Genomic DNA, 25,364 nt, shown 5'->3' with positions numbered 1-25,364 from the left:
CCTGCTACTTCCTGTGCGTGGCCACCTTGTCTTGTTGGCTCTGTGAGAGAGGAGATGTGGTTGCCCAAAGAGGAGAGAAAAGCCGCCCTGGTCATGGGCTGAAAACGAATAAGGGGCCCCCATCGAGGTGGGCGAGGCCCTGCTGTGCAAAGCCTGCTGGGGGTCGTGGGCTTGAGAGGGGCTGAGTGTGCAGAGGACTCAGTGATGTGTGGCTTCAGGCTGGTCGCCTCCCCTCTCTGGGCTTCAGTTCGAGTCTGTCTCCAAGGCTTCCTGTGCTTTTTCTTCAAGTGTCTAAGCACCTCCTCCACCTCTGCAGATTCCCTGTCTGTCCTCCACAACCGCTTCCCCCACCCCAGGATAAGCCACCTCCCCTGAGGGCTCAGCCTTGCAGGTGCCATTGCTTGCCTGGCCCTGGTTCTGCGTCTGACCTGCTGTGTGACTTCCAGGCATCCCATGGCCCTCTCTGTTCACTTAGGTTGACTGAGATGGGGCCCAGAGGAAAGTGAGTTAAATCATGGTTTTCCCCCAGACATTTCTCCAACCTCCTTCCCTTGCTCGGTGAGGTGGATTAACTTGGGGCTTATTCTCCTCCCATTTCTCACACAGGGAGCTCAAGGCCTGGAGAGGGGTTATGGCCCAACAACGGCTGGGTGTCAGCGAGCCCCCAGAACAGAAGGGGCAGGCGAGGCCCCAGGGTGGGAAGCCACAGTGCAGCCAAGCCCTGTGCCGGTCAGTTTCCCTGTGCGGCTGCGTTTAATCCCAGCAACCATGCTGAGGGGTGGGAAAGTGTCATTATCCCCAATTTACAAACGAGGACACTGAAACTGTGAGCAGGGAAGGGACTTGCCCCAAATATCTCAGCCAGCAAGTGGCAGAGCCCAGGTCTGGTCCGGAGGGAGGGAGGGAGGAGCAGGGCGGGGCCAGGAAGCTCCCACGGGGGCGTGGGGGAGGGGGGACACTGAGAATCCGGAGGTGAAACCAGGCTGCAGAGGAAAGCCGGATCCTCTTTTTGCTTAGGCGAGACCACACCCCTTGCCATGTGTTCGGCTTGCACACCTCCTGTGACTGGGAACTCACCACCCCATATCAGACTGGCAGGGAAAGTGGAAAGGGCCAAAATCTGCCCCATGTTCTCTGGCCTGCAGGGTCTCAGGGGTCGGTAGGCTCGAGGTGGGCCTGGGGCTCCTGGGTCCCCAGCAGAGTCAGCAGTGGGTTTGGGGCCAGAGAGACTCGGGTTTGTGTCTCAGCCACAAGCTACAAACCCGGGACAAGTCACTTTCCTCTCTCTGTGCCTCAGTTTCCCCATCTGTAAACCGCAGCTAAGAACTCTGCCTCATAACCTTACAAAAGAAGCAGTTTGTGACAGGGCCTAACACCCAGCAGGCCTGAAAGAGGAGACAGTGGCAGCCTTTCTGGAGGGACGGGCCAGCACCGGCTAAGAGGATGAGCCCTGGGGGCAGACCGCCCGAGTTCAGAACCCAGCTTTGCAGCTCACTTGCCACGTGACCTTGGCCAGGGCACCCTGGGTCTCAGTGTCCCCATCTCTAAAGTGGGGATGATGAGGGACTTCCCTGGTGGTCCAGTGGTTAAAACTCCACGCTTCCACTGCAGGAGGCACGGGTCTGATCCCTGGTCGGGGAGCTAAGATGCCGCATGACGTGCAGCGTGACAAAAAAAAAAAAAATTAAAGTGGGAATGATGATCACAGCACCCAGCGCTCCTGAGAAGAGGACGTGAGTTAGCCCCATGTGACACCCCAGGCACGGTGCCTGGCGCATGGCGGGTGCCCTGTGTGTTTTCTATTATTATTACTTTCCTCATGTTCTGCTCATCCCACCTGGATGTCACACAGAGTCACGCTGGATCCAGAGTGGGCTCCACCGCCCCAGGGCTCCTCCCCGGACCCAGCTGGAGCCTCACCTGTGGGCATCAGCTCCATGACCAGCTTGGGGTAGGCGATGTTGGAGCAGCCAATCTCGGTCCCGCAGGCCCGCAGGCACTCGGACGGCACCACACAGCCCACGTCATCTGCGCGAGAGGGATGCCTAGTGTCCCCCGCCCACCCTCCCTGGGGTGGGCAAGCCCCGGGCTGAGGACAGGAGCCGGGCCGCACCTGCTCTGTCACAATCTGCCACCAGCTGCTGCTCGGCCCTGGGCCTCAGTTTCCCAGCCTGGGTGATGAGGCGGGGGCCGGCCTCAGAGACTACCCTGGCCCTTGACACCCTCTCCTCCTGCCTGCTGCCCATCCCATGACCCCGGCTCCCTGTCCCACACCAGGCCGGCTCCCCTGCAGGGCGGCCCCGCCCAGGTGAGCGGTCCGTCCACCGTCCGAGCCCCTCTGGGCGCTGGTCTCCCTCCGCCCACCTCCTGCCCCCAGCCCTCCTCCCCAGAGGGGCAGGTGGAGGCCCCCCACCCGGGCTGACCCCTCAAACAAAAAGGGAGCCCAGAGCTCTGCACAAGACCCTCCAGACTCCCAGCTCCTGGGGCTGGTCTCCTTCCCTGCCCCTCTCCCCGCACCCCAGCCTCCTCCCACCCGAGCCTTTGTGCTGTGTGCTGCTCTCCCAGGCCCTCCCAGGGGCGGCTCAGAAGTCATCGCCTCCATCTGAAATAACCCCCCTCCCCCACGACCCCTCCCCCCTCATCACTCGTTTTCATCGCTTCACCTCCCCTGGACAGCTGGGGCTGTCGGCACGGGAGGCGGTTCTGCTGCAGACCCTCCCCCGCGGCGGGGGCAGCACCCACTGCTCGCCCTCTGAGTGAACGAGGAATGAGTGGGTGGCCCAGACCGGGCCTGAATCCGAAATCCCAGACTCCCCACCAGCCGCTGGAGCCGGACCCTGTTCAGGGCCTGAGGGCGGGGGGCCTGGCTCCTGGAGCGGGTGGAGGTAGCAGACCTAGGGTCGACCCCACGTGCTCTCGTTCCTCTGGGAAACACTCTTTAAACACCTTTGACCCCTGCCCCCTGGATTCTCAGCAGGGCCCGCAGAGGAATGCGCAGAGCAGGCAAACGCAGAGATGCGATTATGGGGAAAGTTCAGAAACAGCAGCCATCGCTCAGCCGCTCGGGCACAGGGGCCTGTTTGGGGGGGTAACGTTTCCACGCCTGGGCATTGATGTTCCCGTGACTTGGAGCCCCTGCGCGGACCGGGCACTCCTGGGCTAACGCCCCTCCTTAGATGCCCAACCCACCGTGGAGGGTCTCAGGCCCCCTCCCCGGGGCCAGAGGGGCTGGAGCGGCATCACCCCCTCCCCCATGACCCGCGTCCCTGAGCGCCAGGCTTCCAGGGCATCTGCCCCGCCAGGCCCCCACCCCTGGCACCTCCGGCTCAGTGTGTCCCACTGTCCTCCCTCCTGCCACAAGGTGGGCACCAGCTCCTCACGGTCTCCCTTCCAACCTCTCCATCCTTCCAAAGTCACCGCTTTGCTCACATCACTTACTTCTCAGGAACCCCCTCCCCACCTCCACCCCCAGAGCCCACGGCTTCCTGGAAAAAAGTCCTTTCCATGACATTCGAGGCCCTGGACAACTGGTCCCAGGTCCTGTCATCCCAGCACCGGGCGCTGGCCACCCTGACCTGCTTGTATTTTTTCACACATGCCCAGCATGCTGACGCCTCTGTGCCTTTACAGACGCGGTCTCCTCCTCCTGCTGCTCTGTCCCTACCCTTATTCACCTCCCGCTTCATGGCCTGCTGCAAAGGGCTTGCTCTCCCACGCCTTCCACAGCTCGTCCCCACCCCCTAAGGCAGAGTAGCTTCCTCCCAAGGGCTCCTAAAGCCCAGGGTTGAATCACAATTGTTTGTTTGCATATTTTACTTCCTCCACCAGACTGGGAGCTCCCCAAGGGCAGACACTGGCTTTGAATCATCTCCTCTCCCAGGTATCACCCTGTCCAGGGCTGGGCCCAGAGGAGATGCTCTGTGAACATTTGTGAATAAATGAATGAGTAAACAAGTGAATGGTTGGGAAGAAGGGGAAAGGCACAGAAGGAGAGGAGGAAAGGGAGAAAGGACCCCACAAAGAGCTATGGAGGAGTTCAGGCACTGTTTGATCCAGCTGCCCTACCCTACCACCTCCCACCCACAGCTACGCATACGAGAGAATTCAGGAGCAGAAAGGGCATAGCTTGCCTAGGACACATAGTCAGACCCGGGACAGAGCCTGGGGTCCCACGGCGGGACTCTGGGGCCACTGGGGTTCAGGTGGAGGCAGGTGACAGGTCCCTCGTGACAGGTTCTGGGCTTGGACTGGCTCGCTCTGGCACCTGGAGGGCTCAGCCCTCCTGGGAGGGACAGGTGATGCGTCATGGCCACATAATGGCTCAAAAAGCCCAAGTCAGGAGATTCTGGCTGAGTTTATTCGGCCTGTTGCAGCCCATTGCAGGCTGCCAGGATGGGGCCCCGCCTCTGGGCACCTCGGGCTTGCCTGCCTAAGCAGCAAGCAAGAACCACCTCTCCTTTGTGACAGCAGCAGAGGTGCTGCCACCTAAACAAAGTCCCCCATTTGTGCCAACTCAGGAGTGAGCAGCCCCAGGCCAGGGGGACCAGGGAACTGGGCAAGGGGCCTGGCCTTGCCTGAGTACCGGATTCTACGGGCCTGGGAGCTCCCTGCTGGGCTCCACCTTGACATCAGCACCCCTATCCAGCCGGGGCCCACGCCAGAAGCCTGAGGGCTGCCTCTCTCCTTGCCCCCCACGTCCTCCCTCCCTGCGGCCAATGCCAAGTCCAGCCACTGGGCTTGGGGACCAGGAGAGCTGCACCACCTCCCCCCTCTAATCCACCTCCCCGAAAACCGTGACTCTGCCCACTATCCTCCCTGCTCACAGCCTCCTGTGGCCTCCATCCCCTGCAGGAGGGATCATGGGACCCTCCCTAACTGTGCACTACAGCCTCTGCCCCCTTGGCCACCCCGACCACCGCCAAAATTTCACCCTCGACTCCGGGCCTCTGTGTCTGCTGTTCCCTCTCCCTGGAACACCCTTCTCAAACCCAGGGAGCTCATACTGATTCCTCCCAGCTCGTTGTGGATGTCTGGGCTCTACAGGCTTTGAGGAAACACCCTCCACGGCACCAATAACTCTGTGACTTGTGTCCTTCCTGCCTCTCGACAGACTGTGACCATGAGGCCCATGGAGGAGCCCGGATTCCAACAGCGCACAGCACAAGCCAATGGGTGGCAGGTTCTGCCTGTGTTTGTTGACTGACTAAATGACCCTCTTCCAAGCTGGTCATTGGACACACCACCCCGAGGGGTAATCAAGGTGCTCCCCACTCCCAAGCAGGCCTGGCTTATCCCTGGGAGCCAGTTCAGATGCTGATATCACAGGAGGGAGAACATAGACCTGGCTCTGAATCCAGTTCTCCCAATCTCTTACTATGTGATCCTGGGTATTTATTCTCTGGGGCTATTTCCTTCTCTGTAAAACCCTTCTGGGGACATCCATAGGCCAACAAATCAACTTCAATCTAAATTTCATACCTTACACAAAAAAATTAACTCAAAATAGATCACAGATTTAAATGTAAAACTATCAGACTTCTAGGAAAAAAGTAGGAGAATATCTTCAGAACCTAGGGCAAGGTGAAGAGTTTTTAGACTTAACATCAAAAGCATAATCCCTTAAATGAGAACTTGATAAAATAGAGCTCATCAAAACTAAAGCTTTGGTACTTCCCTGGTGGTCCAGTGGGTAAGACTCCACACCCCCAATGCAGGGGGCCCGGGTTCGATCCCTGGTCGGGGACCTAAATCCCCCACGCATGCCGCAACTAAGAGTTCACACGCCGCAACTGAGAAGTCTGCATGCTTCAACTAAAAGATCCCTGTGCCGCAACTAAGACCCAGCACAGCCAAAATATAAATAAATAAATACATATTTTTAAAAAAAACAACTAAAGCTTTTGCTCTGCATAAAACACCTGTGGGAAGGATGAAAAGAAAAGCTGCAGAAACAAATTCAGTAAAGTAGCAGGAAACAAGATCCATACACAAAACCAGTATACACTAACAATGAACTATCAGAAAAGGAATTAAGAAAACAATCCCATTTACAGTAGCATAAAAAAGAATAAAATACCTAGGAAGAAATTTAACCCAAGGAGGTGAAAGGTCTGTACACTGAAAACTGTAAGAAACTGAAAGAAATTGAAAAAGACACAAAAAAATGGAAAGATATTCCATGCTCATGGATTAGCAGAATTAATATTGTTAAAACGTCCAAAGTGATCTACAGATTCAGCGCAATCGCTATCAAAATACCAATGATATTTTTCACAGAGATAGCAAAAACCATCCTAAAATATTTGTATGGAGCCATAAAAGATCCTGAGTAGCCATAAAAGATCCGGAACCTTAAGAAAGAAAAACAAAGCTGGAGGCATCACACTCCCTGATTTCAAACCAAATCACAAAGCTATAGTAATCAAAATAGTGTGGTATTGGCACAAAAACAGACACACAGATCAATGGAACAGAACAGAAATAAACCCTTCGCATATATGGTCAACTGATTTACGACAAAGGAGCCAAGAATATACAATGGGGAAAGGACAGTCTCTGCAATAAATGGGTGTTGGGAAAACTGGACAGCCACAGGCAAAAGAATGAAACTGGACCCCTATCTCACACCACATGCAGAAATCAACTCAAAATGGCTTAAAGATTTGAAAAAAGACCAGGAACTGTGAAACACCTAGAAGAAAACATAGGTGGTAGCTCCTTGACATCAGTCTTGGCAATGATTCTTTTGGATTTGACACAAAGCAAATGCAAAGAAAGCCAAAAACAAACAAGTAAAAAACAAGTGGGACTTCATCAAACTAAAAAGCTTCTGCACATCAAACGAAACAATCAACAAAACGAAAGGGCAACATACAGAATGGGAGAAAATATTTGCGAATTGTGTATCTGATAAAAGGTTAATATCCAGAATATGTAAAGAACTCATACAACTCAATAGCAAAAACAAAAACCCACAAACAGACCCCAGAAATCTGATTTAAAGATGGGCAGAGGAACTGAACAGACATTTTTCCAAAGGAGACGTACAAATGGCCAACAGGTACATGAAAAATACTTGTACAACATCGCTAATCATCAGGGAAATCATCACACCTGCAAGAATGGCTATTATCAAAAAGATAAGAGACAACAAGAGTTGGCCAGGATGTGAAGAAAAGGGAACACTTGTACATTGTTGGTGGGAGTGTAAATGGGTGCAGCTACTATAGAAACAGCATGGAGGTTCCTTAAAAAATTATAAATAGAACTACCATATGATCCAGCAATCCCGCATCTAGGTTACATATTTTAAGGAAATGAAATCACCACCTCAAAGAGACATCTGCACTCCCGTTCACTGCAGCATTATTCACTATAGCCAAGATATGGAAACAATCTAAGTGTCCTTCAGTACTTATGATAAACGGATAAAGAAACTGTGACGTTTATATATATAAGAAAATATTATTCAGCCATGAGAAGGAAAGACATCCTGCCATTTGCAACAACGTGGATGGACCTCAAGGGTGTTATGCTAAGTGAAATAAGTCAGAGAAAGATAAATACTGTATGATATCCCTTATATGTGGAAGCTAAAAATGCCAAACTCATAGAAACAGAGACTAGAATACCATGGAGTACCAGGCAGCAACAGAAAGGAACACAGCCATACACACCAACCTGGATGAATCACCAGAGAACAGATCGGTGGCGGCCAGGGTTAGGGAGGGAGGTGTGGGTTTGGCTGTAGAGGGACAGCTCTGGATCTTGATTGTGATAGTGGTTACACAAACGTACACATGTGATAAGGTTGCACACATCTACACACACGCACATAAATGAGCACACGTAAACTGGTGAAATCTGAACGAGGTTTCTGGCTGTGGTATTACTGCACTATGGTTATGCAAGATGACACCATTGGGGGAAACTGGGTGAAGGGTGCATGCAAGCTCTCTGTTGTTTTTTTTTAACAGCTTCCTGTGAATCTATAATTACGGGCAGGTAGCTGAAGGGCTGGAGGCCCTTCAGCCCTGAGAGCCAGGACTCCCTTCATGAGCCCCAGGGCCTCTGTGCAGGGGAAGAAAAAAAGGAGAAGCTGAGGCCAGAGAAGGTCTTGTCTGGATCCCCAGTGGCAGAGGCTATAAGTCAGGCTTCAGGACTCCCAGGGCAGTGCTCGGCCCTGGGACCACCTTCCTCCCCCTTCTGACCATGTGCAGGGGCGGGGGCGGGGGGATGCAGGTGTGTGTGCATGTACCTGGGAGGGGCTGGGGGTACTTGAAGGGGCACCATGTTCAGACACAGTGTGAAGCCCCCGGGCCAGGGTGGAGTGCGGGACTAGAGCGGTCAGCGATGGGGGCCACCGGCATGCTGGGGCTGGGACACCGCATCACTGCTCGGGGCAGCAGACCCAGGGAAGACGCTGACAGGCAGATGGATGGTGGTGAGGGTCCTGGAGGAGGGGGGTTCATGGGCCCAGGCCCAGTGACATCAACAGCTGGCTCTCAGCAGCAAGAGCAGTGTCCTCGGGGCCCCAATCCCAGCTGAGCACAAAGCAGCTCCATGCAGGGCGGGCGAGGTGACGGTGGTGGCAGGGCTGGGCCAGGTGCCTGGCTGACTGCCCGTGGCATGCAGCGGGATGCGGGCCGTTGTCAGGCCAAGTTTCGTGGGCTTTGCTGTCCCCACCCTGGCAGCCTGCTTTCGGATGTGGTCCCCACACGCCCCCAGAACCGGGGTCCCAAGCCCCAGGACGCAGGGCAGAGGGCTGGGCCTGACCTCAGCCCACAGCCACCCTCTGAGGCCCTCCCTGCCCCCGGGCTCATCATGCAGGACTGGTCCTGAGCGGGCAGGGCTCCCAGAAGGGAGCAGGGCTGGGACCTAGAACTGGCTACCTGCTCTATCCACACCACGCTCTGTGCAGGCTCCTGAGGTCGGGTCAGACCTGCCCTACCCCTGCCTTGGCGGCTCCCAGCCGGGTCCCGACCCTACTTCCACAACTGGACAGCTGAGCATCTGCATGGACTTCCGTCCCATCTGGGAAACGACACAGTTCGGGTGGGACCAGGGTTACCAACAGGCTGGGGATGGGGTGTGCTAAGGCTGTTGACTTGCTGTGTGTCCTCAGGAAGAACACTGCCCCTCTCTGGGCTGCAATGTTCCAGGAGCTCTTGGACTTCCGTCCCTGAGCCGTTCAGAATTCGGCTACCTGGGGCTGGTGGCAGCGGAGGAGACAGACACACACCGCCCGACGTCTGTGTCCGTCGCGGGTAGGGGTGAATCGGTTTCCGGCTCCGCCCCCGGTCGCACGTCACCGCAGGTGGCGACAGCGGGGTGGGCGAGGCGGCACTGAGTCACAGGCCCCCTGTGCACCCGCTCCGCCCGCGCCGCCCGGTAAGCGAGACCTGGCCCGCGCCTCCGACCCCGGGCCCCCCCGGCGACCCGCCCGCCCGCCCGCCCGCGCGCTGCCCCGAGCCTCCTCCGCGCAGGCCCCTCGGGCTGCCGATCGCGGCGCCGGGGGCTTTCGAGACCCCATCCCATCCCGGAAGCCCTCAGGATGCGGGGCGCCGCCGAGCAGGGCCAGAGGTCGTCGGAGAGCGGACTCCGGCCTGCCCCTCTAGGAACCTTCTGGGAAGTCCCCTGCTTGGCCTAGTTCCCCCCAGAGGTCGCCCAGGACTTTTGGCAGCTCCAGAAATCCTCTGGGATGCTGGCCCCGGCCCCTGCAGGTACCGGTACCCGGGGCGGGAGGCGTGCCGCCCACATCCCCCGCCACCCGCCGGCCCCTCCTCCGCGCGGCCGCCCCTCCCCGGCCCCGCCTGCACTCTGACCCGACCCTGCGGCCCGCCCCTCCCGCAGGCTCCCGGGGGCAGAGGATCTGCGGCGGCGGCGGCGGCGGCGGCGGGAGGCTCCAAAACGCGCTGCGCCAGGCCGGCGACCGGACTCCCGACCTGCTGAGCGTGCGTCCAGCCCGCGGCAGAGGCGCCCGCCATGGCCTTCTCCCAGGTGCAGTGCTTGGACGACAGCCACGTCAACTGGCGCTCCAGCGAGGCCAAACCCGAGTTCTTCTACAGCGAGGAGCAGCGGCTGGCGCTGGAGGCCCTGGTGGCCCGCGGCCCCGACGCCTTCTATGAGGTGCTGAAGCGGGAGAACATCCGCGACTTCCTCTCGGAGCTGGAGCTCAGGCGCATCGTGGAGACCATCGAGGTGTATGACCCCGGCTCCGAGGACCCCCGGGTCAGCGGCCAGCCCCGGGGGCCCGAGGACGGCGGGGTCGGTGACGGCGAGGAGGGCAGCGGGGAAGGGGGGGCCCGCACCGAGGCCGAGCCGCTGCCCTCGCTGGAGTATTGGCCCCAGAAGTCTGACCGCTCCATCCCGCAGCTGGACCTGGGCTGGCCGGACACCGTCACCTACCGGGGGGTGACCCGGGCCAGCGTCTACATGCAGCCCCCCATCGACGGGCAGGCCCACATCAAGGAGGTGGTGCGCAAGATGATCAGCCAGGCCCAGAAGGTGAGCCCGCGTGAGTCCCCGGAGAGGAAGCGGCCCGGCCCGGCGGGCCTCACCCGCCCTGGCCTCTCCGGCGCCGAACACACTCTCGCTCGGAGCCCAGCCTGGTCTCTTGGCTGCCTCCCCTCCTGCCTTCACGGGGCTCCGTGGTTTCTTTGCAGAGGGGTAGGGCCCCTGGGTCCTCTGGCAGGTGACAGCGGCTGCCCTGTCTCAAAGGGCCTTTGTGCATTGTTGGAGGGTGTTGCTGACTTCCCCAGACCTGGCGAGCAGGTTCCCCAGAAGAAGGTGCTGCGATGGGGTGGGGCGGGGAGGATCACGCGGCTTTCTCTCACTGCCCCTCGGGATGGCTCTGACTCACACCTGAGAAGCAGGAGGCTCCCAAGCACACAGGCCCACATGCCGGGAGCTTTCTGGTGATGCTTTTGTGGGGTGGCGGAGAGAGGCTGGGGCGGGAGGTGGGCATGGAGACTGAGAGGTAGCCTGAGTCCGTCTGAGGCTGGCTTGGAGATCCAAGTTCAAGCGTGCCTGTTTCCTGGCCGCGCTGGGTGACCCTCCCTGAGCCTCTCGGTGAGCTTTGCAATGGCAGAACCTTTCCAGGCTGGGATGTGAGGGATGGCGATGGTGCGGTCCCCGGGGTGGGAGCGGAGCGAGTCCAGATGAGGGTCGTTTGCCTGGACCGGAGGAGCCTCAGGCGTCGTCCAGACCTCCCCTGGAGCGACCCCTGCCGAGCTGTGCAGTGTGCCGGCGTGGGCAGCCACTCAGCTGGCACACTGACACGCATTCTGAGAAGGGGTCTCGCCACTGGCAGACAGCCAGGCCATGGCTGGTGAGCGGGTGCTTCTTCACGCTTCCATGGTTTCAAAGCACATTCTGAGATGACTGATAAGGCCTGCCTCGTGAGCTGTGTTGAGGAGGATTCTGAAGCCAGGTCTGGGCTCAGGAGAGAGCAGTGAGTGCTCAGCAGTTCTGTCCTGGCCTTGGCTTGTGGGGCGAGGTATTTCTAGCAGAGTCTAACCCTTTCACTCTTCTGGGTCTGCTCAAGACCCGAATGGTGGCTTTGGGGACCGTCCTGGCGGACAGACAGGGGCCAGGGGAGCTCTTGGGCACAGAGAACAGAAGTGGGTAGGAGCTGACAAGGTGGCCATGACTTAAGTTTCCAGAAAGGTGGAGTCCCTGTCCCCCGAGGGGGCTGGCCGGGTCGGATAGCCTGTGTTGGGGAGCCTGGCTCTTGGCCTGGTCCCAGGCAGCTTTGGGGCTTCGGGTTTCTGTTCTGTAAAATGGAGGTGGCGAGGATGAAAGCTGTGAGGATGGAGTCCGGTGACTGAGGAAGAGGTGGAGGAAGGGGGGGAGGGGCCTTCCCAGGTTTCAGGCTGAATAACCCACACCACCCCTGCTGCGGGGTAGGAGGTGCTGCGGACGTGGGCGCCTGGCTGGAGGTCGTGGGACCCAGTCCCCCGGGAGGGCCTGGTGGGATCCCATTACCCAGCCTCCTCTCCCTTTTTAAAAATGGGGAAATTGAGGCCCTGGGTGGGGACTTGACCTGCTGTGCTCGGGCTCCTCCCCGCCCCCCCATGGCCCTGCTCCCCTCCAGGAGTAGGACAGAGGCAGATCCCAGATCCCAGACTGCACGGGAACAGCTGGAGAGTCTAATCTCCCTCAGACAGAAAGACAGACGGCCTGGCCCAGTGATGGGGCCAGAGAGGGGAGCCTGGGGCCAGGCTGGGCACTGGGGCCTCCTCCCTACGTCTCTCATCTCTACGGCCGGAGCTGAGACCCAGCCACCCCATGCAGTCCCATGCCCCCCCCATAACTTAATATGCTCCCCACAAGAGCACCCCAGGATTATCGGCATCACCTGTGTAAGGTGACAGCCAGGAGGAAGTCCGTCCCAGGCCTGAACCCCGGTCTGTGTGGTCCCAGTTGGTGCTGTCCTGCAGCCCCCAACAGGTGGGACAGGTGGGCATTGCCCCCTGCTTTCATCCCTCCTAGAGGGGGCTCACTGATGCCACCTCTGCCCACGCTCAGACAGCAGGGAGCCACAGGCCCAACAGGAGGGGCCTCAGAGGCCAAGTGCCTCCTCTCAGACGGGGACGCCAAGGGCAGAGGACGGGGATTTGTTCACATCTGACAGCACCGAGGGGAGCCAGTCCCCTGCCTTCCAGCCTGCATCTTCCCTGCCATGTTCATCCTGGGGCCCACGGCCAGTGTAGGGTGTGTGTGTGTGTGGGCTGCCCTGATAACCGTAGGTGCTGTTTATTGAGTGCCAGGCACTATATAATCTCGTGTACTGTCATCTGTTCCATTTTTAAGATGTAACTGAGGCCGCACTAATTAACCCCTGCCAAGGTCACCTGGTTAGCTCTCGGGTGGAGGAGTGGGGAAGGGACCAGACCTGTGTTGTCCTCAGACTCTAAGACAGGTCCCCTGCCTGTCCTGCCCTGGCCTTGGCAGGATGCAGTAAGAGGCAGGGCAGGGAGGGGCAGCTCATCCAAGCCACCTGCAACCCTCCCATCTCCCCTGCTCTGCTGCTTCCCAGGCTCACAGGGGCCGGGCTGTGACGCTGACGGATGCTGACAGGGTGCTTTGCCTGGGCTGCCCGCCTGTCTGCCGGGAGCTCTCCCTACCTTATCTCTCCCCATGAATCACCTCTTTCCCCCTCACCCCCGCATCCTCCTCTCACCCCCAGTACCAATGCAGGGACAGTGGCCCCTCGCACCCACTGGGATGGGGATCCCGCTGTCCAGCTGCCTGGACAAGATGCTGGCCCCCTGCCCACCAGGGCGCCTGGGCTGGGACTGGTGGTGCTGAGTCAGGGCGGCCCAGCCCACTGCCTCCTCAGCCTGGCCTGTCGTCAGCACAGCAGGCCGACCCTGGGGCAGGGAAGTGACACAGCACACATTCAGCCCGTCCCGCCGGGAGCGGCTGTGTTCCCATCAAGGCTAACGCTGAGTCCCCCCATTTCCCAGGAGATTAGAATGGAACTAATGGGCCACAGTGCCAGGAGCCAGGGGTGCTGGGGTCAGGTCCCTGCTCTGCCTCCACAGCTGTGTGACCTGGCACAAGCCCCAGTCATCCCATCTGTAAAATGGGTATAGGCATTGAAGCCTCTTAAGGATCCCTTCAGCTCTGACACCCTGCTGCCCTGTCCTTCTGGACTCCTCTGGGACAAAGACCAGTGGGTCCAGGGTCTAACTCCACCAGCTGGGTGGCCCCGAGCAGGCCCCAGAGATGGAAGGTCATCTGCTTGCCCCTCCCCCAGCCCCAGTGATTTATCCGGGGAAAAACCTGCCGTGGGGTTCCAACTGCATACCAGAAGCCGGGCCTGTAGCATCACGCCTAGGCTGCTGCAGCCTCTGCAAGACAGGGGTGAGGCTGGACTGGGTTGGGCTGGGACTGGGGAGGGCCTGCCTCGTCCAGAAAAGGGGGTAGATGCTCTAGCAAGTTGTTCATCCAGGAGATGCTAAGCAACCCCCCCAGGACCCCTTCACCAGGGACCCCAGGGGCAGGGGTGGATCGTGTGCACGTGAGGAAACGGGGGGAGCACGAAGGAGAGTGAGTGATGAAGGCTGGACCAGAACCCGGATCTCGTGCCTGCCAGGCCAGGGGCACTAAGTTTCTTGCCCAGGGCCACACAGCAGGAAGGAACTGGAAGCAGGTTCCACAATGCCCGACTGACCCCACGTCTCTCCTGTCAGGCCCCCTGCCTTCCCGCACTGCAGTCCTGGCTCACGGCTTGGCCCCAGGAGAATAAAAGAGCTTAATGAGGCATTTATTAAATACCAGCTGTACATCAGGTGCTGAGCGGGCACTATATCTGCCTGGATCCTCCCAGCTCCGTGGTGTAGGTATCGTCCCTTCCGTGCAGATGAGGAAACTGAGGCTTAGAGGGGCTCACAGAGGGCAAATAACCTGTCACCGAGCCGATCACTGGAGGAGCTGGCCCAGAGCCCAGCTCTGAGGTCTCTGAGCCCCCGTTTCTCTGGAGAAGCGGCGCCTTGGATGTTCTTTCTGAGCCCTGCCCCTCTTGGGAGCCCTGGAGCCTTGCTGCGGGCCCCCAGCTTGACTCAGGGCAGTAAAAGCATTTTCATGAGGCTCCTAGACTCTGGGCTCTGGCAGGGGCAGAAGTCTGACCACACCAAGGCCTGGTGAGCACAGGGTGATGGGGAGCCAAGTCCCCTGGGACCAGGAGGGGGGCTCTTGCTGTCCCCAAGCAGGCGGTACCAGCACAGCCTCGACGCCGTGAGAGGCCCCAGGGGCGGCCCAGTGGGCTGTTCCCAGGGACACACTGGAGCCCAGAGGGGCAGCGCCTGCCCAGCCTCATGCAGCGGGTCTGGGGAGCACTTCCCAGCCCGGAGCCCCACCTGCCAGGTGGCGAACCATCTGATAACATAATCCCAGGGGGCGGCTCCCGTCCTCTCCCAAGGCTTCCTACCAGCGGTGTTTGCGTCTTAATTGAGTCTGGGGAGTCAGGAGCGGCTCTGCCAGCAAGGAGGGCTGGCACCTCTGGGCTGGGTGCATGCCAGGCTCCTGGGGCGCCCGGGCAGTAGCCCCACCCCGGCCGGCACTGCCCTCCCTCCCACGACCCCGGGAGGCAGGGCCTGTCGTCACACTCATGTCACCGATGATGATACCGAGGTTCAAAGTGGGCCAGGGCCTGCTGAAGGTCACACCAGAGTCTTGGGTGGCAGGTCTAGACTGAGCTCCTGGTCTCCTTGGTCCGGCAGGCTCGCCCTGCAGCCGAGGGTCCTCCCCCGGGACCAGCAGAGGCGGGCAGTCCTCTCAGAGGCCCCTGGTTCACCCGGCCCCTTGCCGCATGACCTCGGGCCTCACGTTCTTCATTTGTAAAATGGGGATTGGGCACTTGTCTTAATTAAGGCAGTAACAGTCATGAGGATGCTCAGCGCGGGGCAGGACCGCGCCCTATTGGGCCCACGCCCCACGTCCAGGCAGGCCCAGCTGGTGGGCCGCACCAGCCTTCTTCGTGAGGTCCCAGTGATCCCCAGGCTCACGCCCTTCCCAGATTAAATGTCACGTGGGGTGGTGGTGGGAAGACAGTCTTTGGTATCACAGGACCCCGGCCTGAGCCCCAGCCACGTTGCCCAAGTTAGCCACTCCGCCTCTCTGACCCTCCGTCCTTTCCTCCTCAGTGCCACGTGATGCCAACACCTGCCCCAAAGTTGCGGCGAGGTTTACATGGAAAAAAAGCGTGGTGTCTGGCACGGATTCAGTTCTCTTCCCTCTGCCCCCATCCATAGCCCCGTCCTGACAGCCTCTCCCTGAGAGTAGTCTGGCTGGAGAAGTGGTGAGCCCCCATCCTGGAGGGGTTCAATCAGGGGCTCGGGGGAACGCAGCAGAGAGCACATGGGGCTCCAGTGACCCAGGAGCCTCTGCCCTGCCAGGCTGGCTCTGTGACCTCGGGCAAGTCCTCTCCAGGCCAGTCCCTGGGGGTTTACGATGCTCCATGACCCCACAGCGCCTGCTACTCTTGGATCCTGGAGAAGCTGAGCTTTTAAACATTTTCGAATTTGTGATTCTGCGATTTTCCAGTTTGAAAATCCTTGGCTTGTGCCATCCTCTGAGACTGGGGGGTGGTCTGGATCCTGCACCTGGGAGCTTGGAGGACTCCGAGGCCCCTGGGGGCTGGCAGGAAGAGGGAGGGGCTTCTCTTATCTCATCCGCCCCGGCACAGCCCTGGTCAGCTGACCCCATGCTCTGCGGCCTCTGGTCTCTGCAGCATTCCTGAGCTGTGGTGAGGAGGCTGCCGTGTATCTGGGGAAGGCCAGAGACTCCGGGCAGGGCCAACGCCACTGGGCTGGGTGGGACCCGCTTGTGCTTCTTGACCCCTTCCCACTGCGGCTCCTTTAATTGGCCTTAAAGAGGCTTCTGTCTTAGTGCAGAGGGAAGGTGCCAGAGCTGATGACTGTCAGAGGGGTGGGACTGCAGGTCTTCCAATCTAACTCCCCCGTGACTGAGAAGGGAGGTGCTTTGCCACGGACCCCGCCGCCCGTAAGGTGGGGCAGAGCCCCGGGCACTGACTCTCCGGGCAGTGCTGATGGCCAGGGCTTAGTTTCAGGACCCAGGACGGGCTCTGGGAGGTGGTGGGTGGAGTCACAGCTAGAACCCCCTCCGAGAGAGGAGCCCAGGAACAGGAGGCCTCTGCCACCAGCGGATTGTGTGGCTCTGGGACGGTGACCGCCCCCCCCCACCCCGGAAAAGGGACAGCTGTACGAGCGTCAGCAAGCTGGTCCTGGCTTGGGTCGGCATTGTTACCACGTACACAGACTCCCTCCCCGTCTACCCGGGAGGCTGGGGCTCCCAGGAGGCCTCCTCCCCAGGCCTTTCAGGTCCTGCTAGCACCAGGGTGGGGTGAGGAGTGGGGCCATGTCTCAATGTGGGAAACTGAGGCACAGCAGCCAGGTCTGCCCAGCCCTGCTGCTGGAGGAGGGGGGTGGGGGCAGGAGGGGTGCTCTCCCTGTCTCCACTCCACACCCCAGTGAGTGAGGGGCAGCCTGAGCCTCGCTGCACCCTGGGGGCAGGTGCAGCCCCTGGGGCCTCAGCCCCTCTGTCTGTGCAGGGGCGGTGACAACTCCAGTGCAGGTCGGCCTGTGTAAATTCTCTCAGCATTTGTGTCCCTGAGGAAGTCTTTATTTTCGTCTTTGGTTTTGAAAGCTATTTTCACTGGGTAGGGAATTCTGGGTTAATCGTTTCTCCGTTTAGTTGCTCCGGTGTCCTCTGGCTTGTGTTGATTCTGAGACGTCTGCTTATCTTTGTTCCTCAATATTTGATGATCTTTTCCCTTCTGGCTGCTTTTAAGATTTTCTCTTTGTCACTGATTTTAAGTGATGTGATTATGATGTGCCGTGGTCTGTTTTCTTCATGTCTCCTCTGCTTGGAATTCATCGAACGTCCTGGACTTGGGGATGAACAGTTTCCATCAAATGTGGAAATGTTATGGCCATTTTTTTCAAATGTTTTTCTGTCCCCTCTCTGCCACTCTCTGCCTCAGGACCTTCTGAGACTCCAGTTACACATACTCTAGACCTGTGATGTTGACCCAAGTTCACTGATGCTCTGGTCTTGGTTGTTCAGTCTTTTTTTCTCTGTGTGTCATTTTGGATCATTTCTACTGATAGGTCTTCAGGTTCACTAATCTTTTCTTCTATAGTGTCTAATCTGCTGTTAATCCCATCCAATGTATTTGTCATCTTAAATGCTGAATTGTTTCACTTCTTGAGTTTCAATTTGGTGTTTGTTTTAAAAAATCTTCCATGTCTCCAAGTAACTTTTTGAACATATAGAATACAGTTATAACTGTTTGCCCTTCTTTGTCTGCCAGTTCTAACATCTGTATCCATTCTGGGTCCACTTTGGTAGACTTTTTTCCTCATGTGGATCATTGATTTCCTGTTTCTTTGTGTGTCTGGTAATTTTTGATTGGATACCAGATGTGATGAAAATTTTATGTTGTGGGAGTTTTGTTTTTTCCTTTAAACATTTTGGAGCTTTGTTCTGGGATGCAGTTCTTGGAAACAATGTAACACTTTTGAGGCTTGCTGTTAAGCTTTATCAGGTGAGACCAAAGCATATTTGGTTCAGAGTAGGAGTTGGCAAACTATGGACCAAATCTGGTCTATGCCTGCTTTTGTAAATAATGGAATGGAGATGTATGCATTTGTTTATTAGCTGTCTGTGGCTGTTTTCAGAGTTGAGGGGTGTGTCAGAGACATGTGGCCTGCAAAGCCTGAGACATTTGCTATCTGGCCTTTATAGAAAAAGCTCACTGGCCCCTGGTCCAGGGCCTGTTTGCCCACCATGTAGGTCGTATCCTTCTGAGGATCCTCCTGTGTGCCCTGAGTGTTAGAGGGGCCTGCACGCTGGCCGTGGGGACGTAAACGACTCCTGGTCCTGTGTGAACATCGGCCGTTGTTCCCGCTCCTCCTTTCCAGCGGGCCTGTCCCAGCCTCGGTGGTTTCTTCCTGTTCATGTGCTGCTCGGTCTCCAGCTGAAGCCTCAAGAGGCAGCTCCCTGTAGGTCTCTGGCCTTTGTTCTGTGCAGCCCTTTTCTCTCCTCTGTCCTGAAAATTCTGGCTGCTAGGCTCTGAGCAAACTTCGTCTCCTCAACTCAGGGAGCCCACTGGACTCGGCCGTGGCCTGGAGATGGCTGGGGCAGTCCTACAGCTGACCTCGCTCGTCTCCCTTCTGCCAGGGGTCATTGCACTTGCTATGCTGCCTGTTGGCCGTGGCTTCATAGATTCTGCCTGGTGTTTATTGCTAAGTCAGGTGGGTAAGTGTAGGCTCCGTTATTCCGTCATGGCTGGAAGTGGAATCCCAGGTCTTGAAGGCACTGTCCCCACCTTAGGACAGTGTGCAGCATGCCCTATGTGTTCCTGTGCATCACTGCCCTCCAGCTGGCACAGAGGGAAGCAGGAGACGCTGAGGCGATGACCCCTGGCCTGTCCACCCCGAAGGCACTGTGGGTCAGTGAGGAGGCAGGAAAGCCACCGCTGCTGTCTGCTGAGTGCGGCTCCCGGGAAGACAGTCTGGAGCCCATGCTGCCACCGTCCTGTGTCCATCTGAGCCTTAGGGTCAGACAGACCCAGAGATGCGGACCCACTTCCTGCTTTTCCAGATGGTGAAAGTGGCCCAGTGAGTGCCAGGGACTTGCCTGCTGTGCACTGTGTCTGCGGTGACCTCTGGGCTCCAGGGCGGGTGGGGTGTGTCTCTCTCCCCTTCTGCTGGGGAGCACTGTGAGGGGAGAGACCCCGGCCGGCTCCCTCTGGGCCTCCTGCAGGCATCTCCGTGGCCTTGGAGGGTGGGGCAGGCAGGACAGGTACAGAGGGAAACTGCCCACGCCGACCTGGGTCTCAGGGTCCGGGCCTTGGGGAGACGGCATGCCACTCAGTGGGTTGCTGCCGTTTTTCCAGAAACACAGACGTGGCACTTGCTCGTGGCAGCATTTGAGTCAGGGTTTGGAGGATGGGAAGGAGTTACTGGCGTGGAGGAGGAGAGGAAGGCGCCCGGCCAGGAGGACTGTGTTTGCGGCTGAGGCGGGGTGTGGGGTGTGTAGGGAGGGGCCGTAGGGTCAGAGCCCCTGTGGGGTCAGGGCCACCGGTGAGAGATGCTGCTGCAGATGCTGGGCCCGTGGCCAGCGGTCTTCCAGCTGCGTGCAGACCCCTGGCCACCTCACCCCTGCGCCTCGTCCCCCAGCCCTGCTCTACCCACTGGTCCTGTGAGTATGCCTCTGCTCCAAGACGGATTCTGTGGTCATGGGGGAGGGGTGCCTCTAAAGCGGCTGTAGGGGCGCCGGAAGCCTCAGGCTGAGCGTCAGCCTGGCGAGGCGGGAGCCCCGGGTTGGTGGTGCAGAGGGAGGTGGGGCGTGGTGGTCAGAACTGCCTCTCCCAGACCCCTAGACACAGCCAGGTGCTCCAGCCGGCCCAGACAGGCTGTGCGGGGCACCCGGGAAGGGCACACGGACTCAGGGCTCCCTTGGCAGGGACAGCCTTGGGTATCACGTCCACCTTCCTCCCCATTTCACAGATGAGGAAACCGAGACCCAGAGAGGATGCAGCTCACCCAAAGCCAGACCCCAGCCTGGAGCCCGGAGCTCCAACTCTGTCCTTGCCTGGGCCCCGGGGAGAATGGGGGCACCCACTCCGGCGCCCCTGACCCCTCCACCAGCACCAGCAGCAGGTGTTACAGGGCTTCAGGCTGTGTCTGCTGGGGCGGCAGCCACAGGTGGGGGGGTGCTGCCCCATGCGCTGGAGCCCCCCAGGAAGCCCCTGGGTGATGGAGGTGCGCGTGGCGGGGCATCACCACGAGTCCGTCACCTCACTGCCATCACCTGGGGCCGGTCCCCTCCCCTCTCTGTGCCAGCGTCTGCATCTCTCACGGGGTGGGGGGGGGGTGTCCACCATCCCAAGGAGATTTGGGGGATTCTGGAACCATCAGCGGGAGGATCGGTGGGAGGACGCAAGGAGGCCACAGAGCAGCCCCGGCTGCACAGAGCAAGGCGGGGGTTCGGGACCCACGCAGGAGGCAGGGTTCAGAGGCCGTGGAGCTGTTGGTGGGGGGGATAGGGAAAGGGAGGTGTGGGCGCTGCTGGAGGGGCACGTTTTGGGGGCCTGCGCATCCAGCACACCCCCGAGAGACACACGGGGAGGCCTTTGGGTCCAAGGCACGTTGAGCTCAGTGCCGACGCCAGTCCCTGCCTGGGCCCCTCTGCTCCGGCGCCACCCGGCCCCGCGCTGTCGGCCCCCTCCCGGCACGGCCGCCCTCCCATAGCCCCCCCACCCTGCTGCTCTGTGCGGTGAGAACCAGGAGGGTTGTCGTGGGTGTGTGGCCCCTCCTGGTTCTGTGGCTGAACCTTTGAGAGGGCTTTCACGTCAGTCACGCACAGGGACCACTGGACTCCCTCCTTCCCTCGGGAACCGGGCTGGGGGGCTGGTGCTGTGACGCCGGGCCTGGAGTTCAGGACACACACCTGCCTGCCGCCCTGCCCCTGGGAACCGGGCATTTGGTCCGGGCGCTCACACGGACAGAGCTGGTTCCTGCGGTGACGAGGAGCGAGCCTCAGGCTGCCCGCCTCTTGCCCGGTGCGGTCTCCTGACCCACACGGGGTGGGGACATCCCCAGATGCCAGCCTCCCCGCCGTCTTTCCCGTAGTCTTGGCCCTGGCCTTGCCCGGGGCCTCCGCGGGATACGTGTGGGCTGGCGTTGTCCTCCGGGCGGGACTAGTGTCTTTGTGCTCAAGCCGTGGATGTGTGAGCTGGACAGACCACAGGAGCGGGCCAGGCGGACACCCCATTTGGCAGATGGGGAAAGTGAGGGTCTAGGAGGGGCTGTGGCTTGTCCCAGGCCATTTGGCACATTCTGAGTTGACAAGCACTCCCGAGGCCGCCTTAGGCCGGGCCACGCGCTGGGCCAGGGCGGGGGTGCTGTCTTTGACGACCTTGCGGAGTCACGGGCGAGCCGGGCCACCCAAACAGGTAATTAGGCAAGGGAGTGAATCCCTCCGTGCCTCAGTGTCCTCGTCTGTAAAATGGGAGTAATAACCGGTGCCTCGCAGCGTTTTTGAGGACTGGACGAGGTAGCGGTTGTCAGGGGGAAGGCTCTGCGGGCGGAGCGCAGGGCCCTGGGTTCTAGTCTGGAGTCTCTGGCCCCAGGGATGGGCACACAGGGCTCAAGGCCTCTGAGAGACCCTGTGGCCCCCGTGGACAAGCCGCGGGGGCCCCCCTGGGAGCACCAAGCCCCCTCATGCCCCAGCTCAGGTGGCACCTGTACAAGCCCTCCTTTGACCCTCAGCACCGAGCCCAATGCCTGGGACCCTGTGGGGCTCCACCGTAGGGGGCAGGCCCCGGCAGACCCAGCCCGACAACAGGCGGCCTGGGCTGGGCACCCTGCCTGCCTGGGCACCGCAGGGAAGGCTTCACGTGGAAAGGGTCTCGCTGGGGCACGTCCCCCAGCCTGGGCCCAGGGAAAGTCCCCGTCTGCCATGGTGGGCAGAGCCTGGAACCAGGCCTGCTCCCACGAGAAGCGTGTCGGCTGAGCCGTCTCCAGGCTGGCACGTGAGGCTGTGGCCTGCAGGAGGGCTGGAGTGGCTGTGGGCTTGTGAGGTCCAGACAAGAGGGTCCCTGCTGTCACCCCTCCCCTACCTCGGGGTCCCATCACCCTCGATCGGTGGAGCCGAAGGGCGTTGTGAGCCCACCAGCTCTGATACTGTGTCTCATCTGTCCTCTCGTCCACCACCTCAAGCAGGCTCTGGCCTTTGCACATGTCCTGGGACACGGAGCTCACTTCCTCACAAGACCCGGCCAATTTGGGGTCAGAGAGCGTACCCCCTCCCCTGGAGCTGCCGTCCACCTCCCTGCGGCCCCTCTGCCACCGCAGCCGCTGCACAGACTGTACCTGCTCCCCCTGCCCTGCCTGAAACATCCCTCAGAGACTCAGACAGCGAGCTATTTTTCCCCAGGGGCCAGAGAAGACCCTGGGCCTCGGCACCGGGGAGCCCTGGCTGGTCCCACGTGAGAAAGTGGGGCCTGGAAAAGCTAGGTGTCTGCTGAGGGTCACACAGAGACCCCGTCCGTGGAGGGCAGGGCAGGGAGGAACCCCCAGAAGTACCGGCTTTGGTGCCAGATGTGTGACCGGCGCCAGCAGGGGCCCGGGGCCCAGGAGGAGCCCAGAGGGGCCTGCAGGGGCCAGCTGGGTGAGCTCACGGGAGTGTGCAGGCACGTTCCCGGCAAGCCCCAGGCCACCCGCCAGGTCACACTCCTGGCAGGGGTGGGGGTAACCCTGGCTCCCTGGCGGGCCTGGGTAGGTTCTAGCCTGACTGCCCCCAGCTTGCTGTGTGGCCCAGCGCACGACCCCTACCCGCCTCTCTAGGTAAGGCTCCTCTAGGGGGTTCTCAGACCCAGGATGGGGCCCTGGCGCCGGCTTTGGCGGGTGGGAGGGCTGGACGTCTGTTCGGGTCAGCAGCGTTGGGCCCTGGTCTGCTGTGTTCCCCTTTGCTGCCCAGTGGGACGGGGAGGGGAGGGGAGGGGAGGAGTGACACTGAGGGCCAGGGCCTGCCGGCCACTGAGCCCTGCCAGGCCCCAGCGCCCGCTGACTACCCCACTCCCTGGCCCTGTGCTACGTGTGCCCCTTCCCTCCTCGTGCCTTGGCTCAGGCCAGGGCCCTTGCCCACCAGGCCTGGGCATATCACTGCCCGTGCTGGGCAGTGGCTGGGCTGGGCTGGGCTGGGCTGGGGTAGATGTACTCTGACCTCTGGGGCCCCACCCTGAGCCAGTCCACAGGCTGAGGGCAGCTGTTGTGGCCCAGGTGTGGTCAGATGACAAGAAGAGCACATGTAGCGGTCTGGGGTGTGTCCAAACCAGAAGGAGAGGTGGCAGCGAGGAAGCCTGTCCAGGGACCCAGGGGTGACCTCGGTGGGCGGCCCCAGCTTCTGCCTTCCTCCCTGCCGTGGACACATCTGGTCCATCTCAGCATCCTGGGGTAGCGGGCGGAGGGCATGGTGTGGCCTGCCCGGCTCGGGAATGCAACCCAGGAATAGAAACAGGGCGCCTGGCCAAGCCCTGAGCCCCGGGAGAGGCGAGGGCTGCCCGGGGGCTGGGGGTGGGGGCAGGCGCTCAGATCTCAGGACGCGCACCCTTCCCCCTCCTCCCGTGCTCCTCCTGCAGCTTCCCCTACACATTCCTCGCCTGGGTTTTGTTTTCTGCGGGCTTGTGTTACGGAAACAGCAGCCCGCGAACTGTGCCTCTCTCCATTCCCTGCTGCCGGAGAGTCCAGCCCGCGCCACCCACTGGGCATCTCTACCCTGAGTGTCGATCCTACGCCTGCAGCTTCAGGGCCAGGAGAGCCGGCACTTCAGTCCCAGTCCCGAGGCCACAGGGAGCAGGGCCAGGGTGGGCACCCGAAGAGGGTGGTGGGCGCGGGAGGGCCAGGCGTCCCAGCGAGGCACCTGTCTCCCCGGCCACGTGCCCTGACGGCCCCGGTCTCCCTTCCTGCTCACAGGTGATCGCTGTGGTCATGGACATGTTCACCGATGTGGACATCTTCAAGGACCTGCTGGATGCCAGCTTCAAGAGGAAGGTGGCCGTGTACATCATCGTGGACGAGAGTAGCGTCAAGCACTTCCTGCACATGTGTGCGCGGGCCCACATGCACCTGGGACACCTCAAGGTGAGTCGGTTCCTCATTCAGTCGGTTGACAAACACCTGGAGTGCCTGCCTTGTCGGTCCTGATCTGGGAGCCTAGAGTTCCGTGTCCTAGAGCCGCCCGCCAAGTGGTCACGCGGCCTCTGCCTCAGTGCCCCAAGGGACAGGACACTACCTGTGACCAGGTGCTGAAGCCCACGTGAGGTGCTCCTTCACAGGTGTTTCGAAGCAGCCCGTGCCGCAGTGGTTACCTGTCTTTGCTTGCTCGCCTCCAGTGATAGGGTGCGCAACCCCCGGCTCTGGCAGCAAGCCCCAGCTGGCCAGCTCCAACTCCCAGGAAGTCCTTTCTTGGTTTTAAACCTAAATCTGTTTCTGTATAATGTCCACGCACGGGCTTTAGGATCCGGCTCCAACGGAGGAAGCTCCCTTGGGCTGAGGTCAGGGAGGGTTTCTTTGGTGGCTGCAGAGTTGAAATGGACTTGAGGAGTGAACAGAGTAGAAAAGGGCTTCCAGGGAGGGACACTGGGGACAGAGGTGGAGTTGTCAGGTTGGGCCTGGGTTCTCAGCATTGCTTTGCTGTGTGTCCTAGAGCACGTCACCTCCCCTCTCTGGACTCCGGGATCTCATTGGTCCAACAGAGGGGCCGATGACCCGTGTGACTGGGCTCTTCTGCTCAGACACCCTGGCATTTGGTGCCTTGCTTGGGGGTGGAGGGAGCCCTCCTTCCGCCCAGCCATTGCTTGTCACCTACTTTGTGCAGCTCACTGCCCAGAGTACAGATCAGTACGCGTAACGACAGCTAATACTTCCACAGCTCCCGTCCCAGGCACGTGACATGGTTAACTTAGGTACGCTCACGGCAGCCAGTGGGAGGGGGCAGCTGTTCCACTTTACAGATCAGGGGATGCAGGCACTTGCCAGGTGTCACTCAGCGTTAGTAAGCGAGGATAAGGGGGGTGGGGGCCAGCACCGAGCCCTCTGGCTGAGCACAGCCTCCGACAGGTCAGAGTTCCTCCGGGCAACGCCAGCCTGGTTAACAAGGGGCTGGGCTTCCGTGCCTGTAAGTTGTCGGCATTGTCAAATGATGCCTAGCCCAGCTGAGACCTTTCAAGTGGGTGTAAGCTCTCTGGGCTGCGAGTCTCTGGCTGTTGGGACATTTTTATGTGGCCTCTCTGGTGGGTTGACCCCAAGCCCCATGCTCGCCTGCTGTGC

At 60.0% G+C, this 25,364-nt stretch overlaps 2 protein-coding genes across 2 annotated transcripts in view; one reads left to right on the top strand and one right to left on the bottom strand.

The window, feature by feature from the left end:
- Positions 1-25,364, bottom strand: part of SLC5A10 (solute carrier family 5 member 10) — a 55,054-nt gene that overhangs the window by 5,423 nt on the left and 24,267 nt on the right. The window contains exon 10 of the mRNA XM_061176099.1: positions 1,921-2,028. Within this exon, the coding sequence (XP_061032082.1) occupies positions 1,921-2,028 (108 nt within the window). The remainder of the gene's footprint in view (positions 1-1,920; positions 2,029-25,364) is intronic.
- The window catches only part of FAM83G (family with sequence similarity 83 member G), a 29,602-nt gene continuing 13,905 nt past the window's right edge, over positions 9,668-25,364 (top strand). Inside the window, exons 1-3 of the mRNA XM_061176098.1 lie at positions 9,668-9,722; positions 9,853-10,506; positions 24,009-24,176. Of these exons, the coding sequence (XP_061032081.1) occupies positions 9,985-10,506; positions 24,009-24,176 (690 nt within the window). The 5' untranslated portion in view covers positions 9,668-9,722; positions 9,853-9,984. The remainder of the gene's footprint in view (positions 9,723-9,852; positions 10,507-24,008; positions 24,177-25,364) is intronic.

Source organism: Eubalaena glacialis, chromosome 19 (genome assembly GCF_028564815.1).
Source record: "Eubalaena glacialis isolate mEubGla1 chromosome 19, mEubGla1.1.hap2.+ XY, whole genome shotgun sequence".
NCBI lineage: Eukaryota > Metazoa > Chordata > Mammalia > Artiodactyla > Balaenidae > Eubalaena > Eubalaena glacialis.
The sequence above is the reverse complement of the archived record's forward strand: the minus strand, read 5'-3'. Positions and strand labels throughout refer to the sequence as shown.